The sequence below is a fragment of the Podarcis bocagei genome (genome assembly GCF_964188305.1).
Source record: "Podarcis bocagei genome assembly, chromosome: Z".
Taxonomy (NCBI): domain Eukaryota; kingdom Metazoa; phylum Chordata; class Lepidosauria; order Squamata; family Lacertidae; genus Podarcis; species Podarcis bocagei.
Genome location: NC_138140.1, coordinates 51,253,466 through 51,271,348, shown reverse-complemented (window position 1 = coordinate 51,271,348; position 17,883 = coordinate 51,253,466). Strand labels below are relative to the sequence as shown.

General features: G+C 44.1%; 1 protein-coding gene across 8 annotated transcripts in view; it reads left to right on the top strand.

Moving 5' to 3' along the window:
- The window catches only part of KLHL13 (kelch like family member 13), an 82,837-nt gene extending 68,301 nt beyond the window's left edge, over positions 1-14,536 (top strand). For all 8 annotated transcript variants that reach the window (XM_081180453.1, XM_081180451.1, XM_081180448.1 and 5 more), the window contains 2 exons: positions 5,530-5,643; positions 12,866-14,536. In XM_081180453.1, coding sequence (XP_081036579.1) covers positions 5,530-5,643; positions 12,866-13,353 — 602 coding nt within the window. In that variant the 3' untranslated portion in view covers positions 13,354-14,536. The remainder of the gene's footprint in view (positions 1-5,529; positions 5,644-12,865) is intronic.
- The last annotated feature ends 3,347 nt before the right edge of the window (positions 14,537-17,883 follow it).

Genomic DNA, 17,883 nt, shown 5'->3' with positions numbered 1-17,883 from the left:
TGGTATTCAGAAGTATTAATACCTCCATATACAGAGGCCGAGCCGAGCCACCATGACTAATAGCCAGTTATTGCCATCTTCCCTGGCCATGCTGACTGGTGCTGTTGAGAGTTGTAGTCCATAACATCTGGAGGGCACCAAGCTGTAGAAAGCGGGTTTTGAAGACATTCTTGGATTTGGGTTCAGCTGTAGAAAGCTGGTTTTGAACACATTCTTGGATTTGGGTTCAGCCACGAGTATAATCTAGGATGGTTAGATGATTTGAGGGCTATGTTGTCACCTGAGGAGTGAGTCCCCTGACTGTGGGCATGCCTTGTCCTGCTAAACTAAGCCGGGGGGTTTCAGGCAAGATGAGTTAAGGGCAGCAGGTGTGTGTACCTGGAGTCCCAGGAACACTGCAGAGCATTCGTCTGTGCTGGTCGGTTGCAACATAGCTGGAACCAGTTTATTTATATATCATGTTTTCCAGAGATACCTTTTTGCTCAGAATGGTTTGCAGAAAATAATCAGTCTAGATAAAAAAGTCATAATAAATAATTCACTATAGTGAATTGCAGCTCTTTATTGCGTAGCCAAAGGCCATCACTAGTCATACATAGAATAACGCTGTGGAAAGTGGAAAACCTCTCAAAATATGATTACAACAAGCTAACTGCATTGTCTGCTGTAATATTCGACGCACATCCAATATTTTTAGCTCTGTAACACACAATTCAACCATTAACAAATCATTTTAAATATAGCAAATCTCAGTGAGCATAAATAGGTTAGTTAACAATATCCAGTCCTCTTGCATCCCAAAGCTGGTAGGCTTAGTGCCTAGTAGCTCCCCTCATAAACTTTTATACCTGGACCCAAACAGCCGGAAAACATTTTTGAAGGCCCCTAAGGCTGAAGAACTGGGACGCAGGTGGCGCTGTGGGTTAAATCACAGAGCCTAGGACTTGCCGATCAGAAGGTCGGTGGTTCGAATCCCTGCGACGGGGTGAGCTCCTGTTGCTCGGTCCCTGCTTCTGCCAACCTAGCAGTTCGAAAGCACATCAAAGTGCAAGTAGATAAATAGGTACCGCTCCGGCGGGAAGGTAAACTGCATTTCCGTGCGCTGCTCTGGTTTGCCAGAAGCGGCTTAGTCATGCTGGCCACATGACCCGGAAGCTGTACGCCGGCTCCCTCGGCCAGTAAAGCGAGATGAGCACCGTAACCCCAGAGTCGGTCACGACTGGACCTAATGGTCAGGGGTGCCTTTACCTTTAAGGCTGAAGAGTGTGGCAAAGCTTGTAGAAACAACCAGCCTCTGATAGTGAGTGCATGGTGTTTCAGGGTGATCAAAGAACTGGTTCATACACTTGCCACCTTTATGACATGGAAGAACAGACCTAGGTTCTTGTCTTAGACCATGCACAGACTTGATGGTTCTGTATTGTGGCCCAATATCTGCAGTTATTTAAACACACACACACAATGATAGTGGGAAGATTATGTGAACTGGGTTGATACATGCATGGGATTTGCGTGCAGAGTCCCTTTCTTACATGCTGAGATTTGTACATAGTGGGTGGGAGGATAGTGCCAGCTCCCTCATATTAAAAAGGAATTGCCAGCTTGGTAAGGGTGTGAATTGGGGCAGCTAAATCTACTGACTCCCTAAAAGACTAACTGCAGAATAGGCTTTTGTGCACATGCTTATTTCATCACATATGTAAAGCAGCTTAGTGATACATGCAGTATACACATGTTCAGAATGTTACTGTGGGAATGTTACAAAGTGACCTTAAAAGTTAAAGAATGTGTCTTAGCAAACGGGAATTGTGTAAAATTGACTTGCTCATCGCTGTCAAAAGGCACCTGACCACAAGTGCAAATGTTATTAGTTTTAATGGATAAACCACCCTTAGTTCTTATTCAAATGAAGAACTAAGTGTCGTCATGTTGTGAAAACGGCAGTCTTATGCAGCCTTAAAGGATAACATGATGCTGTAAGTATAGTCCACGAAAGTTTATGCCATAATTTTCTCAGCTACCCCTCTGCAAATGTGTTGTCAACTTCAATTTTGCATTCTGTCTGTCCACTAAAGGTGTTTTCAGAAGCATGGTGACCTGATGAATGCAGATACACTAGGTTCTGTGTGTTACTTCTATATTTTAGGAGTCTCCCAGTCAAGAAAGTGATCAAATTTTCACTAGCTGTTGATTACTAGCTCACTTACTTTCCTATATGATTTTGTGCTTTTACATTTTTTCTTGTTCTATTATAATTCACACCACTTTCTTGTGCTAGCTGAAAAGTGATACATAAGCCCTTAAATAAATAAATAAATAAATAAATAAATAAATAAATAAATGTTTCAAGTTGGAGGGTCAGGTTTTCCCAAAGCCGGCATGAAGAGACTGTGTTCTTTAGCCTGTAGATCACTAACCTCTGCAGAGACCCCATGGTCTCTGCACTAGGTGTTCTGGTTGCATTTTTTCTGAGCTGCTCTCATAGTTGGAGCCATCCCTCTGTATCGGTATGGTGTTGTCAGTCTGTTCTTTTTCTTTTTGGAAGGTGGCTTAGCGCCAAGAGTTCCTGTGATAAATTCTTTGGCTGTGTATTCCTATCTGAGGGCTTAGAGCAGATTTGTATTGTAAGCATTGGCTGCACATGGTGGGTTGTGTGAAGTCACAGAAAATGGGGATGGGTGGTAAGTGGGTTTCCTGCGCAAGGGGTGTGTGTGTTTAAAACAGTCCTTGCAGAGCTACACCATCTGTGTCCTTGCAGAAAATGCACCAGCTGTGTGAACTGATCTAGGGTTCGGGTTGGAATGGAGTTGAAATTATTGCGGTCTGGTAGACCTGTGAGCACCAGATGTGGAGACGTATTCCAAGTGACTAGCAACTATTTTCCCTTTTGAAAATGAAGTGGGACCGATAGAGAGAATGAGATATTTCGGATAAATGTAATCTTAGCTCCTTGGTATTTTTCCAGAGCACTGTCAGTGCAGGTTGCCCTCCTCCAAATTGTTCATTAAGTGTAGATATCAAATTGCTATAATATAGAGAGTTGACACACAGAGATTATAATGCCTGTGTATTCTACAAAAGGAGAGAGAACCAAAGGAGGCACAAAATGAGCCACCTTGAAATACTTAAAAAATGAAAACCAATCCAGGACCACTAATTGCTCCACTGCTACCTATTAACAGAGGGAAGCCAGAGGAAGCTTGCTGGGTTTGGTTTTTGAACATCAAAATCTATTTGGCATTCACAGTTGTGAAATAGAAGTGATCTCTGGCCAAGGGTGCTAAATATGTGATCCAGCAGGGAGGGGGATATGAAAAATAAAGTTTTTATGTCCAAGCTAGAGTCTGAGAATAGGTCTTTGCTTAAAAGGAAAAGTGGGAATTTCTGTTTGAATATATTATCTGCCTTTACACATGGCTCCTAGCAAAATATCATATTTTGTCTTATTTTTCCAGATAACCTAGCTGAAACAAAGCTTTTAGCAGGCACTTAAAACTGTGGAAGAAAAGTGCCTTCGTAATATTAATAATTAAGCACTAAAAATATGTTTCTCACAGACGTGGAGCAAACATGTGTTCTGTGGAGCATTCTATGATGCAAGCCACATAACGTGAAGTTGTTGTCCTTTGGATGACAGTGTACATTCCCTTCTTTGCTCCTCTTGCAGGTTTGGTGAAGTGCATGTGTGAGTCTATATTCCTCTATGTCTCCCTCCATAGAAATTTGTGAGGGAAGGAGTCATAGTGAATGACTGTGGATGATGTTTCAAATTAGCTGTAGAATATGGTTTGGATTGTACCGTTTTAAATTACAGGTATGTGGTTGAAAGGCCACAACCTTTTTTTCTTTTTAAAGAAATTCTCAGCATTTAGAATAGTAGCATATAAGGAAAAAGGCTTGTCTAGAACCTTGTCTGCACTTTTTCAGAGTGCAGGATTTATTTATTTTTTTTGTTTTACCAGTGGGTAGTATCTGACGCTGTAGAATTCTGATGCTTTCTGCTATGATATCCCATGAGACGTATTTATATTTGAATGCCCTAGCCCTCACAGTGGTGTATGCAAAGGCCAATGTGATTGCACGTGACTTGCTTTTGCAGTTTTGATTTTTGCCCTCTGTTAAGCGGATACAACTGTGTTGAAGCTAAGGAGGTCACACACTAGGCGTGTGTTCATTAGTCAGAAGCAAACATAAAAGGGAGGTTTCTGTATGTCTGCATTCATGTCAGTAGCAGAAAGAATTAGAAGAATAAAATAATGGTGGTTCTGAAAGGCCGTGAGTGATTGCATTTCCCATATTGAAATACCATTCAGCAGTTTGAAGTAGAAACACCAAATCACAGGGTCACTTAATGCGCCTTGTTGTGCGGAGGGCTGAGTCGTTCTTCCCTGAGCAAGACAAAATGGCTGGTGCTGAAGAACTGCTTCATAGCTATTTAGCACCTGCGTAACCATCTGCCTTGTTCTGTACAGGATGTTCCTTATTGCTAAAAGAAAACAAACAACAACAAAAAACACCCTACTCTATTAAAGCCTCATATTAGATCTCTTCGTTTTCTCCTCCCCCCACTAAAAACCTGGACGAGATTGTGCTTTTGGTAAAGCTACTGGTAATTTTTTTTGTCAGCTGCTAATTGGAATTATTTTTTGAGCATATTTTTGCAAAATTGTGGTGCCTATTTGTGCTTTCCCCCTCCTCTTCCCAGATCCTCATTATGTAATGTAATGTACCTCCGTTATCCTCTGATGAAAGGTGATATAGAAATTTAATAAATAACGACAACAACAATAATAAAATGCATTCTCTAGATTAAAAACTCAAGAATACAATCAATTTCAGTACCAAGACCCAAACCCAGCCTAAAAGGAAGACTAATACTGGCCACCAGCAATAGATAATTTAGCACATGAAAAGAGTTGACAGATATTAATGTTTAATATCAGAAGGCCTGGAATAATAGAAAGGTCTGCTTCTGGAGCTAAAAAGACACTGAAGTAGGTGTTAGGGGAACACCTCTTAAAAATGCGTCACACGTAATATTTTATTTAAAGTGCTTACATGCTGTCTTTCAAGGCAAAGCCCTAGCAAGATGCCTTACAAAAGATAATTAGATGCTTATACATAGCAGGAACCTCGTGTTTCCAAACATTGTTATGGTACAGTCCAACTGCAATGGTTCTTGCCTAAGCCCCCAGTGACCTTCCTTTTAGTCATCCACTTGTGATCCGTACTGTTGACAACCAGCATTATTCCCCCTCCCCCAATACATTCCCCCTGCTCTGGTTCCACCTCCCACCTAGGTTGGTCTGATGCATAGGTCTGTGAAACATTTGTTCCAATGATAATGATTTCAGGATTCAAACAGCACTCCCCTTCCAGGTATGATTAGAGTTTAGACTGCCTTCATGCTAGATCTAAGTAGAGTGGAGGGTAATCTGGGGGGAAAGGAAGGGAGAAATCATAAGCCAGTGGGTTTTGTTTTGCTTTTAAAATGTCTCACTCTGCTCATTTGTTGTTGCTTCTCCATAGCCACAGTGGAGTGCTACAACCCAAGGATGAATGAATGGAGCTACGTAGCAAAAATGAACGAGCCTCACTATGGCCATGCCGGAACAGTGTATGGGGGGCTGATGTATATCTCAGGTAAGCCTTCCTATTTCCTCCTCCTCCTCCTCCTCCTCCTCCTCCTCCTTCTTCTTCATTTGTATACTGCCCATCATCCAACGATCTCAGAGTGGTTCACAGCATAAAAATACAAAATAAAACACATAATAAAAACAAGAACAAAAGAAACCAATAATCCCTCCCTCCCACAAAACATTTCAAAGCATACAGGATGTAAATCAGCCAAAGGCTTTGTTGAAAAGCAATGTTTTTGCCTGTCATGTAATGGTGCATAATGAAAGTGCCAGGCAAGATTCCATGGGGAGAACACTCCAGAAATGGCCTGTTATTGTGCTGGCACCCTCTGGACCTCTCGTGGAGAAAGCACACAAAGAAGGGCCTCCAATGATGATCCCAACGATAAATTGGGGGGAGGCGGTCTTTGGGATATTGTGGTCCTGAGCCATTTAAGGCTTTATAGGTTAAAACCAGTACTATGGATTGGACCCAGAACCTAATTGGCAGCCAGTCCAGTCAAGCCAGGGTCAGTGTAATATGCTCAAATGGCCTTGACCCAGTGAGCAACAAGATGCTGAATTCTGCACCAGCAGAGGTTTCCAAACTGTCTTCAGAGGCAGCCCTACGTATAACATGTTGCAGTAATCTAACCTAGAGGTTACTGGAGCATAGACAACAGTTGTTAGGCTATCCCTGTCCTGATAGGGGCGTAGCTGGGACACCAGCTGAAACTGATGGAAGGCACTCTGCTGAGGCCAGCTGAACCTGAAGCAACAGTAATGGATCCAGGAGTGCCCCTGAGCTATGTGCCTGCTCCTTCAGAGGGAGTGTAACCCCATCAAGAGCAGGCTACCTCCCACTAACAGTGCCTCAGTCTTACCTAAATTGAACTTCAATTTGTTGGCATTCTTCCAGTCCATTACTAAGACGAGACAACGGTCCAGCACATCCACTGCCTCACCTGCAGATGTAAAGGAGAAATAGAGTTGTTTGTCATCAGCATATTGCTGACAATGTACAGTGGTACCTCAGGTTACATACACTTCAGGTTACATACACTTCAGGTTACAGACTCCGCTAACCCAGAAGTCGTGCTTCAGGTTAAGAACTTTGCTTCAGGATGAGAACAGAAATCGTACTCCGGCGGTGCGGCGGCAGCGGGAGGCCCCATTAGCTAAAGTGGTGCTTCCGGTTAAGAACAGTTTCAGGTTAAGAACGGACCTCCGGAACGAATTAAGTACTTAACCCGAGGTACCACTGTACTCCAAAACTCTGGAGTGCTCTGGACATCTCTTGAGATTCATCTGCTACAACAGCAGAGTTAAGATACTGGTGGATGAAGCAGATCTTACTCCAAGCCAACCTAGCATTCGGCAACAGCATCCACAGACCCATGGTCTGGCAATCATAATTCCCCAGGTTGGAGGAGGGGCTAGCGCACGGCACAGTCACCAACTGCCTGTGCCCTGTGCCCCTTACCTGGCCTGCCCCGCCTCCCACACCTTCCCTCCCCCTGCCCTGAATCATGGCAAGTAGAGCCTCCCCTGCTCTTCCCAACTCTTCTCTTTGCAAGCACATCCTATGCCTCAACAAAAAACCCAAATTAAGAAACCCACAAGTTAAAAACTGTTTAAAAACATTTTATTATAAAACTTATTACGTCTGAGTGAGATTGCTCCCCACTACTCCCATAGTTTTTTAAAAATGTAATTCCAGTAACCTGTATCAATGTCAGTTTGCTCTTTCCAAGCAGTGGTTTCTAATGCCCCCCACAAATCCTAATTTCCTTCAAAACTGTTCCAAACAGGACATGCTATGACATCTTCAGATTTCATTTTAGATACAGTTATCTCAGCTGGCAGGTGATTATTTTCTGAAACAACCTCCTTAATAACTTATTTGTGTTTCTTCTTAAACCTTCAAAAAAGGGTTTATTAGGAAATCACAAACTCAGCCACCATGCTGTCTCTAATCCTACAGGTGTCTCTGTTGTAAGAACTGACTCATTTTGACTGGGATAAGTTGTACATCAGGGAGGCCTAGCAAATCCAATGCATGTTAAGATAAATACTGCATCTTTGGGGTAAACATCAAGAACTTTGAAGTCTAGCCAGCGTATGTAAATCATTGCATCCTTCAAACACGTCATCAGAGGGAGAGAGCAGCCTACAGAGTCTGTTTTGCCTGATTCACATCAAAACGCTGTGATTTTTAAAACCTATTTTAGTTGGCAGCAGTGCAGCAGTTAGCTTATTCTCTCAGTGTTATCAATTCTCTGAACAATTGTCTCCCCCAGAGAGGGCTGGGAGCCAGAGGAGCATATGCCTCCCGCCTGCCACATGCACCTGTGTCAGAGTGGAATGCCTAGGGGGGGGGGGGGCCAAATCCTTCCAGCTGCCTTGTTCTTGGATCAGTTTTTCCATGAAAGAAATGTCTCCCTCCCATAGCAGGCTGCACTCATGAGTACTGTACTGCTTCCAAGCGGGGTCGAGTTGATGGCACACGTACTTTGCATTCAGAAAGCCCTTGCTTCAGTCCTTGGCATCTCAAAGCTAAAAGACAGCAGGTGCAGAGAGAACCCCCTTCCCAGCCTTAGACCCTGGAGGGCAGCTGCCAATCAACTCTGGGCTGATCCTATAGAAGTCTGTGTTGTTTCAAATGAGTTTGTATCTACCCCTGGTTCTAGCAATCTACTCTGGCTGTGGGTGTTTTTGGACAGAATTAGGAATCCTGCTCTTTTGTTTTTAGCAGCATCTTCTACAGAGAATGCCATAACAGCATAAAATGTGCCACAGAACCCTTTATAACTATGGCTTCAAATGGTGCTCACAGCACTCAAGGTCTATGCAAAGCCCTTTTCATCTGGCATAAAATATTAATTTCACATATATGCTCCTACGGTCAGAACTGGCAGTGTCTGACCATAAATGAGAGCTTGGGGTCATAGTGGATAGCGTGATGGAGATGTCAACCAGGTGTGTGGCAGCTGTTAAAAAGGCAGATTCCATGTTAGGGAAAAGAACTGAAGAGAAAACTACCAATATCGTAATGATATAATACAAATCGATTGTGCGACCACATTTGAAATACTGTGTATGGTTCTGGTGGCCTCACCTCAAAAAGGATATTGTGGAGTTGGAAAAGGGCAACAGCATGATAAAGGGAATGAAGTAACACCCATATGAGGAAAGGTTGCTGCATTTTGGGGAATGAGGAAAAGTGAGTAAGACGTAACATAATAAGTTTGTAAAATAATGCACAATATGGACAGAGAAAAGCTTTTCTCCCTCTCACTTGACACCTAGAACTCATGGGCATCCAACTTGGATGGCTTTAAAAGAGGATTGGACCAAATTCATGAAGGATGAAGTTGTCAGTGGCTGCTAGGCAGGATGGCCATATGCTGCCTCCGTGGTTGGAGACAGCATTGCTTCTGAATACCAGTTTCTGGAAACCACAGGAGGAAGAAGTGCTGTTGTACTCAAATCCTGCTTCTTGGTTTCCCACAGGAATCTGGGTGACCACCGTTAGAACAAGATGATGGGCTAGACAGGCCACTGGCCTCATCCAGCATCATCTTATGTTCTTAGTCTTGCACTTCATTGTAGGGAGTTGACAACAGGTTGACAGAGGCATGTTTTTAGCACTTGTGCCATCTTCAAGTGTGTCTGCATTATTTTTTGTGTGTGTTTTGATAGGTAGTTATTTAATGCATTTATTGCTATTTGCGTATTTATTAGAAACTTTTATATGTAGCCCTTCATCCTGTTTGTATTTTAGAGTGGTGTACAACCAGTTTATATCACAGTACAAATAAGCAGTAATAAAAGTAGACAAACAAAACTTAAGATATACTGAAAGCTCAAAATGACTGGGTGAATGAAAATAGTTTTGCCTTAATGCTGGAAAAATTGCAGTGTGTTTAAAGCTGCCTACAATGTTGATCATCAAATACTTTTTAATAGATCATCAAATACTTTTTTGTGTACAAAACAAACTAATCAACAAAGTGTTAGGAGCAGAACCCAGCAAACAATTTTTTAAAAAAGAAAGAACCTATTCAAGGACGAAATGGTAAACATTTTTCCCCCCAAAAGATATTTATTAAAGTTTTTAAAATATAACAATGAAAATGAAAAATAAAAAGAAACAAAATGCAAAATACAACATAAAAACAATTAAAAAACAAATAATTTTCCATAACATATCTTCCTTACGCTTATTTCCCCAGACCTTCTCATACCTCCCTTCTTTGTATTCCACTTCAATTTGTTAGTTCAGCAAATCCTTACCATTAAGCTTTTACCCATTTGTAAACCTTTTTTTCGTATCTCCTAAAGCATTACACCTGGAAACCCCTTAGTTTCTATCCAACATCCTTCTAACATTCATTAATTTTACAATATTTCTGTAAATAGTCTTTAAATTTCTTCCAGTCTTCTTTCACCAACTCTTCTCCCTGGTCTCAGATTCTGCCAGTCATTTCTGCCAATTCCATGTAGTCGATCACCTTCATCTGCCACGAAATGCTAAACATTTTTAAAGCACGCAGAAATAAATACAGTTGGCATCCGTTTCATGGGGGGTTCTGTTCCTGGCCCCTCTTTGCATCAGCAAAGCATACATAAACACATCCCTGCCCCGTTCTGCTGTTTTGGTGATATGTTTAATGACATTTTGGTCACTTCCAGGTTCAGTGATGTGCGCATATACGCGATCACACATCATTCAGTCATGAATTAATCGGTCATTGCCTGTAAATAAAACTCTGTAAAATGCCTGAAGGTTAAAGTAGAAGGGGCCCAGCAGATCTCCATGAGGAGGACATTCCAAATCACTGCCTTTAGTGTCCATATGATCTCACCTATTCAAACATAGAATCATAGAATCATAGAGTTGGAAGAGACCACAAGGGCCATCGAGTCCAACCTCCTGCCAAGCAGGAAACACCATCAGAGCACTCCTGACATATGGTTGTCAAGCCTCTGCTTAAAGACCTCCAAAGAAGGAGACTCCACCACACTCCTTGGCAGCAAATTCCACTGTCAAACAGCTCTTACTGTCAGGAAGTTCTTCCTAATGTTTAGGTGGAATCTTCTTTCTTGTAGTTTGGATCCATTGCTCCGTGTCCGCTTCTCTGGAGCAGCAGAAAACAACCTTTCTCCCTCCTCTATGTGACATCCTTTTATATATTTGAACATGGCTATCATATCACCCCTTAACCTCCTCTTCTCCAGGCTAAACATGCCCAGCTCCCTTAGCCGTTCCTCATAAGGCATCGTTTCCAGGCCTTTGACCATTTTGGTTGCCCTCCTCTGGACACGTTCCAGTTTGTCAGTGTCCTTCTTGAATTGTGGTGCCCAGAACTGGACACAGTACTCCAGGTGAGGTCTGACCAGAGCAGAATACAGTGGCACTATTACTTCCCTTGATCTAGATGCTATACTCCTATTGATGCAGCCCAGAATTGCATTGGCTTTTTTAGCTGCCGCGTCACACTGTTGGCTCATGTCAAGTTTGTGGTCAACCAAGACTCCTAGATCCTTTTCACATGTACTGCTCTCAAGCCAGGTGTCCCCCATCTTGTATTTGTGCCTCTCATTTTTTTTGCCCAAGTGCAATACTTTACATTTCTCCCTGTTAAAGTTCATCTTGTTTGTTTTGGCCCAGTTCTCTAATCTGTCAAGGTCGTTTTGAAGTGTGATCCTGTTCTCTGAGGTGTTAGCCACCCCTCCCAGTTTGGTGTCATCTGCAAATTTGATCAGGATGCCCTTGAGTCCATCATCCAAGTCGTTGATAAAGATGTTGAATAAGACCGGGCCCAAGACAGAACCCTGTGGCACCCCACTAGTTACTCTTCTCCAGGATGAAGAGGAACCATTGATGAGCACCCTTTGGGTTCGGTCAGTCAGCCAGTTACAAATCCACTGAGTGGTAGCATAGTCAAGACCGCATTTTACCAGCTTCTTTACAAGAATATCATGGGGCACCTTGTCAAATGCCTTACTGAAATCAAGGTAGGCTATACCCACTGAGTTCCCTGCATCTACCAGGCTTGTAATTCTGTCAAAAAATGAGATCAGGTTAGTCTGACTTCTACCCCACTAACCAGGTCATCAACATTGGTTAGGACCAGATCTAAAATGGCTGTTCCTCTTGTTGCTTCTCCCACTTTCTGGACAATGAAGTTGTCTGCAAGGCCAGTGAGGAATCTGTTTGACCTTATGCTCTTGGCTGAGTTTGACATCCAACAAATATCCGGGTAATTGAAGTCCCCCATGCCCCTCCATGGTCCTGAATGGGGTAACTGTGCCCCTAAAGAACCAGGTGCGCAGCCTGGGAGTCATTCTGGACTCACAGCTGCCCATGGAGGCGCATGTCAATTCTGTGTCCAGGGCAGCTGTTTACCAGCTCCGTCTGGTATGCAGGATGAGACTCTACCTGCTCGCAGACTGTCTTGCCAGAGTGGTGCATGCTCTAGTTATCTCTCACTTGGACTACCGCAGTGCGCTTTATGTGGGGGTACTTTTGAAGGTGTCTCAGAAACTACAACTAATCCAGAATGCGGCAGCTAGACTAGTGACTGGGAGTGACCGTCGAGACCATATAACACCGGTTCTGAAAGATATGCATTGGCTCCTAGTACGTTTCCAAGCAGAATTCAAAGTGTTGGTGTTGACCTTTAAAGCCCTAAACGGCCTCAGTCCAGTATACCTGAAGGAGCGTCTCCACCTTCATCGTTCTGCCCAGACACTCAGATTGAGCACCGAGGGCCTTTTGGTGGTTCCCTCCCTGCGAGAAGTGAGGTTACAGGGAACCAGGCAGAGGGCCTTCTCGGTATTGGTGCCTGCCCTGTGGAACGCCCTCCTACCAGATGTCAAAGAGAAAAACAACTGTCTGACTTTTAGAAGACATCTGAAGGCAGCCCTGTTTAGGGAAGTTTTTAATGTTTAGTGCTGTATTGTGTTTTTAATATTCGGTTGGATGCCACCCAGAGTGGCTGGGGAAACCCAGCCAGATGAGCGGGGTATTTATTTATTTATTTATTTATTTATTTATTTATTTATTTATTTATTTATTATCCCCTGAAAGACTGGGAATAGCTGCTACCAGTCAGTGTGGACAATATTGAGCAAGATGGACCAGTTGTCTGACTGTGTAAGGCAGGTTTCTGTTCTTCTAACTGTTGATCTCATTAGCATTCCTCTTACATGAGGTGTTTGCTTTTTCTCCCCTGTCCTAGGAGGCATCACCCATGACACTTTCCAGAAGGAACTAATGTGCTTTGACCCTGACACAGACAAATGGATTCAGAAGGCTCCGATGACCACAGTTAGGGGCCTTCACTGCATGTGTACTGTCGGTGACAAGCTTTACGTCATTGGTGGAAACCATTTTAGAGGAACCAGTGATTACGATGATGTTCTAAGCTGTGAATATTACTCGCCAAGCCTAGACCAGTGGACACCAATCGCTGCTATGCTGCGTGGTCAGAGTGATGTCGGGGTGGCTGTGTTCGAAAATAAAATATACGTTGTGGGAGGATATTCGTGGAATAACCGTTGTATGGTGGAAATAGTCCAGAAGTATGACCCAGAAAAGGATGAGTGGCACAAAGTCTTTGACCTCCCAGAATCCCTTGGGGGCATCCGTGCTTGCACTCTGACAGTTTTCCCTCCCGAGGATAATACAGGCTCACCATCTAGAGAATCACCTCTTTCGGCCCCTTGAGACGTGGCATCGCTGGACTTACCATGTTGTCGCTCCAATACCACTGCACTGCATCAGGGATTCGCCTATTTGTCTTCAGTAGTATCTTACAAGGCTTACCCTGAAGCAGCTGGCACAGTAACACAGTTGGGGGTGGGATGTAACAAGAAGATGGGCGTCACTTGTGGGGTTTGGTCTAGAAAGTTTTATCAAGTGGACAGCCAAGTGCCAAGCAAAGTGAGGTTTTATTGTTTCATTTTGTTTTTTGAGCCAAACGCTTAAAAAAATGAGGTATTGTCTTAGGAAAAGAAAAACCTTTGCACCAGGCGCATAGATGTTCTGTACTGGGTGCACGGGTCACATAGATCAAGAAGCCGTGTAAGTTGAGCCAGTGGGGGGCGGGGTGTGTGTGTGCAATGAATGGGGAACCTTGTTTGCTAAGCCCTGTTGCTGGAGGACCATCTTTCCTCGCTGCACCTCTGGAGAGACGGGGAGCCCCTGATGCACACAACTTTTAGCAGCTATCTGGCCTCAGCTACCTCCCTCTTCTAATGGAGTATTTCAGACCTGTTTACTGACCTGACACTGGAGGTGCTTTTCAGAGGATATGGCAGACAAGAGAAACACAGCCTTTTTGAGACCATTAATAGATATACAATAAGCAGACCCTGAATCTATAAACCAGGGTTGTTGTTTTTCTAAATAACATATTAAGGGGTTTTCTTTTTCTTTTCCTTTCTGAACCTCCACATGCAAAGTGAAATGTGCTGGAGATTTGTAATTGTGTTTTTACTTTCTGTTCTCTTTCTCCTTTCCTTTCCTCTGCCCCGAAATAAAAGCTCTGATTCATCATGGGAGCCTGAGCAATTCATACATTGGAGGGCGGGGGTTTGGTTCAATTGCGCAACCCAGTGGGGTGCCTGTACTAGATTTTGGGGTAAACAAGGGCTAGAATCTCTTAATTTGAAGCCACTAAAATTTTGAGCAAATGGTTCCCTACTTTCCCCTCCTCCTTCCTCCTCCCTTCACAACCCCCCTCCAAATACCTTTTTGTTGGTTAAGAGAACTTGCTTCTTACACCTCTGTATAAAATCTCAGTTAATACGGTTGTTTAGCACAAAATGCAGCTTTTACAGAGAGCTGCTTTAGCTCAGAGAATTCAGACTACCCTGTTTCTTTTGTTCAATAAAATCTTTAACGGCAATTAGTTGGGTGGTTTTTTTAATTTTTAATTGTTTTAAAGGGCTCATTAACCTTCTCTCCCTTCTCCCACTTCCCTGTTGCCAGGAAACGTCTGTATGTATCTTTGTGTGTGGGTAGCACAACCTGCTGGGAAGCCAGTTTTGTAAGCTTCCAAATTTTGGGGGGGAGAGCAATGCTTGACCTACTTTTCCAGCAGCTCCCCTGGGAAGCCCAGGCTGAGCCCATTGTGAATTCTGTGTCTGCAAGGGGGTGGGGTGGACACTGGGGCTGAAAAGTTATTTGCAGAAAGCCGGTTTGGCTGAGCTTAATAAATCACCCCACAAGGTGGAGCAGAATCTCTGGGGCATGCTTGGAAGAGGTTTGTCAGCTGTGGCTTTGAGGCACACACAGGGCTCTCAAGTGGAAAGGCTAGAGTTCAGTGGCGGGGGGCACCTCCAGGTTGTGGGCTAGGAGGGAGCCCCATCTGCAACACTGGAGAGCCACTGCCAGCCAGTGCGGTCAAAACAGCTAGATGGATCCTGTTGGAAGGGACCCCAAGGGTCATCTCTCCCAACCCTCTACAATACAGGTATAATGCCTAAAACATCCATGACAGGTGGCCATCCAACCTCTGCTTTAAAACCTCCAAAGAAGAAGAGTCCTCCACCTTTCCATCCCACAGTCGAACAGCTCTTAAAGTTCTTTCTGATGTTTAGTTGGAATCTCCCTCCTTGTAACTTGAAGCCACTGGTTCATGTCCTACCCTCTGGAGCAGGAGAAAAGAAGCTTGCTCCATCCTCCATGGGACAGCCCTTGAGATATTTGACTGGTACATGGCAGCTTCCTGAGTTCCTATGGGCAGTGTAGTGAAGGAATGTGGTTTGCAGAGTTGGACAAGGCAGACTTGGGTTTAGATCTGATGCAGCACGTAGCTCTCTAGGGGACCTTGGGCCAATCTCTAGGCTCATCCAGAGGCAGAAGAAGAAGAGGAAGAAGAGTTTGGATTTGATATCCCGCCTTTCACTCCCCTTCAGGAGTCTCAAAGCGGCTAACATTCTCCTTTCCCTTCCTCCCCCACAACAAACACTCTGTGAGGTGAGTGGGGCTGAGAGACTTCAAAGAAGTGTGACTGGCCCAAGGTCACCCAGCAGCTGCATGTGGAGGCAGCCAGTGGGATGCTCTCCAGAGGCTGTTGTTGGGCTACCAACACCAATCAGCCCCAGCCAGCAGAGTTAATTGTCATGATTGATGGGTATAGTAGTCCAATAATACCTGAGGGGGTATTACCTGCCTAACCCCAGCCTACCTCACAGGGTTGTGAGGATAAAAGGTTTGAGAGGATCCTGGTCTTGGAGGAAAGGTGAGACAAGAAGTAATAACATTAAAATTAACAAATTAATAGACTTCTGCAGCAGCAGAGAAAAAGCACTGCTATTGAAAAAGCATTGGTTACATAACTGAGGTTTCTGAGAACCTCCTTTTTTCATTAAATAAAGTGGTTCGTATGGGTGCAAATATGTGTTTGAAAGCCTGCTCTCTTCTGAGGGATGAAAGTGGTGACTTAAGTTTTTCCAAAGATTGGAAATCTATGTCTACCAGATTGAGCATCAGCAATGCCCATTTTCTCATTGCATAATGTTTGCAGGTTGCAGGAATGCAGCATTTCTGAGCACTAGGTTTGGATTGCTCTCAAGGTTCAGCAGCAGGGTGGATTTCTCAGAAGCAAGGCATTGGCAGGATTTTGCACAGAAGGCCAAAAAGTCTGCAGAAAGCAAATAGATCTACTTCGTAAGCAGTTCTCTGGGAGAGCCCAGCACAAGTGTATCTGCAGGGGCAGCCAAAACTCTTTTTGCTAGGGTTGCAGTATTCCCAGAACATTTAATGTCATCCTGAATGGCTCTTCTCAAAAAGGAAAGAGCCATGCTTCATTAAGAGGTGGCGAGTTAAAACTATGGAAATCACTCCCACAAGAGGCAGCGGTAGCCACAGACTTTGCTGGCTTTAAAATGACCAGACAAAAGCATGGGGATAAAATTGGCTACTAACCCTGATAGACATGTTCTGCCTCCACCGTTAGAGGCAGCATGCTTCTGAATGCCAGTTGTTAGAGAGGAGAGTGTTGCTTCACTCAGATCCTGCTTGTGGGTTTTCCATCTGGTGGGCCACTATGGGAACAGGATTCTGGGCCAGATGGACCCAGTGGCCTGGTCCCGCAGGCTCTTCTGTTCTCTAAGCCTCTTGGCACTCCTGCTTTTGACATCTGGGATAGTGGAGACCCGTTCCCTGCTGTCCATTCATGACAAGTTGCCTGAAGGCACTCTGCACTGCAAATACTCCCTCCCTGGGGCAGTCCCTGGAGGCAGCGCACCTGGGACGGGGCAAGGAGAGGAGGGGAAGTCCCGGAGGCGCCTCTTTCCAATGTGAGCAGAGGGAGCGCAGCGAGGGCCGGGCTGGGGGCGCAGGGGTCCGCGAAGCTGGAGAATGGCTCCTTAAGGAACTGCTGCGGGCTGGGCGGTCGAGGGGGCTTCGGCTTCTCCCAGCGAGGGGAGGCTGAGGCGGCGGCCGATGCAGAAGCGGAGGTGGCCGGAGGAAAATAAAAAGAAAGAAAGGGGGGGAAAACCACAAATACTCCCTCCCTTGCCCATTGAGGTGGGTGCATCTTCTTGCATTTTATAAGGGCAATGCCAAAATGGATTTGCTGGACCTGTAATTCTCAATGGTGGTCCCAGGAAACCTGAATACCACTGCTGGCATGATATAAGCATTAAATAAAGTATGTGAATCCAAAGTTCTGTGTCTGCTTGTGTAACTGCTCTAGGTTTATCAGTGAGGAGGCAGACCAAGAACAATGACAAGACAAAGCATAGCCATGCTCTGTGTTTACAGCCCCCTACTCTAAAAGTTTGTCTCTGTGCTTCTACGTTCCTTTTTTTAAGTGTGGCTCAACTGGCAGAATTCTGAAGGTTTGAAGGCAGGCCAGTGCTGCTTTGTATATTGCATTTCCCCCCATTTTATTGTTTGCTACAGATATTTTAATCCCGCTGTTCCCCAAAATTTTCCAAGGTGGCTTACAGATGGAAAGCAATTGCAGAGAGTGCAATTCAAATTGTCATAATAATCATGAGAATTAAAAGGCAAGGTGATCTTGAAAGTCAGTTAACGATCAGTCGCAGAAATTAGATTTGAATTATTTGCGGTGAGGATTCAGTAGCAATATCTGCTTTATGGATTTACTGGTATTTTTGTATATATGTTTGGTTTATAAGGCTTCTTGACATGACAGTAACAGGACCAAAATTAGATCTAAAAAGCCTGGAGAAACTGTAGGGAGGGTCATCGCCTGGCTGAAGAAATGTCAAACTGGATTCC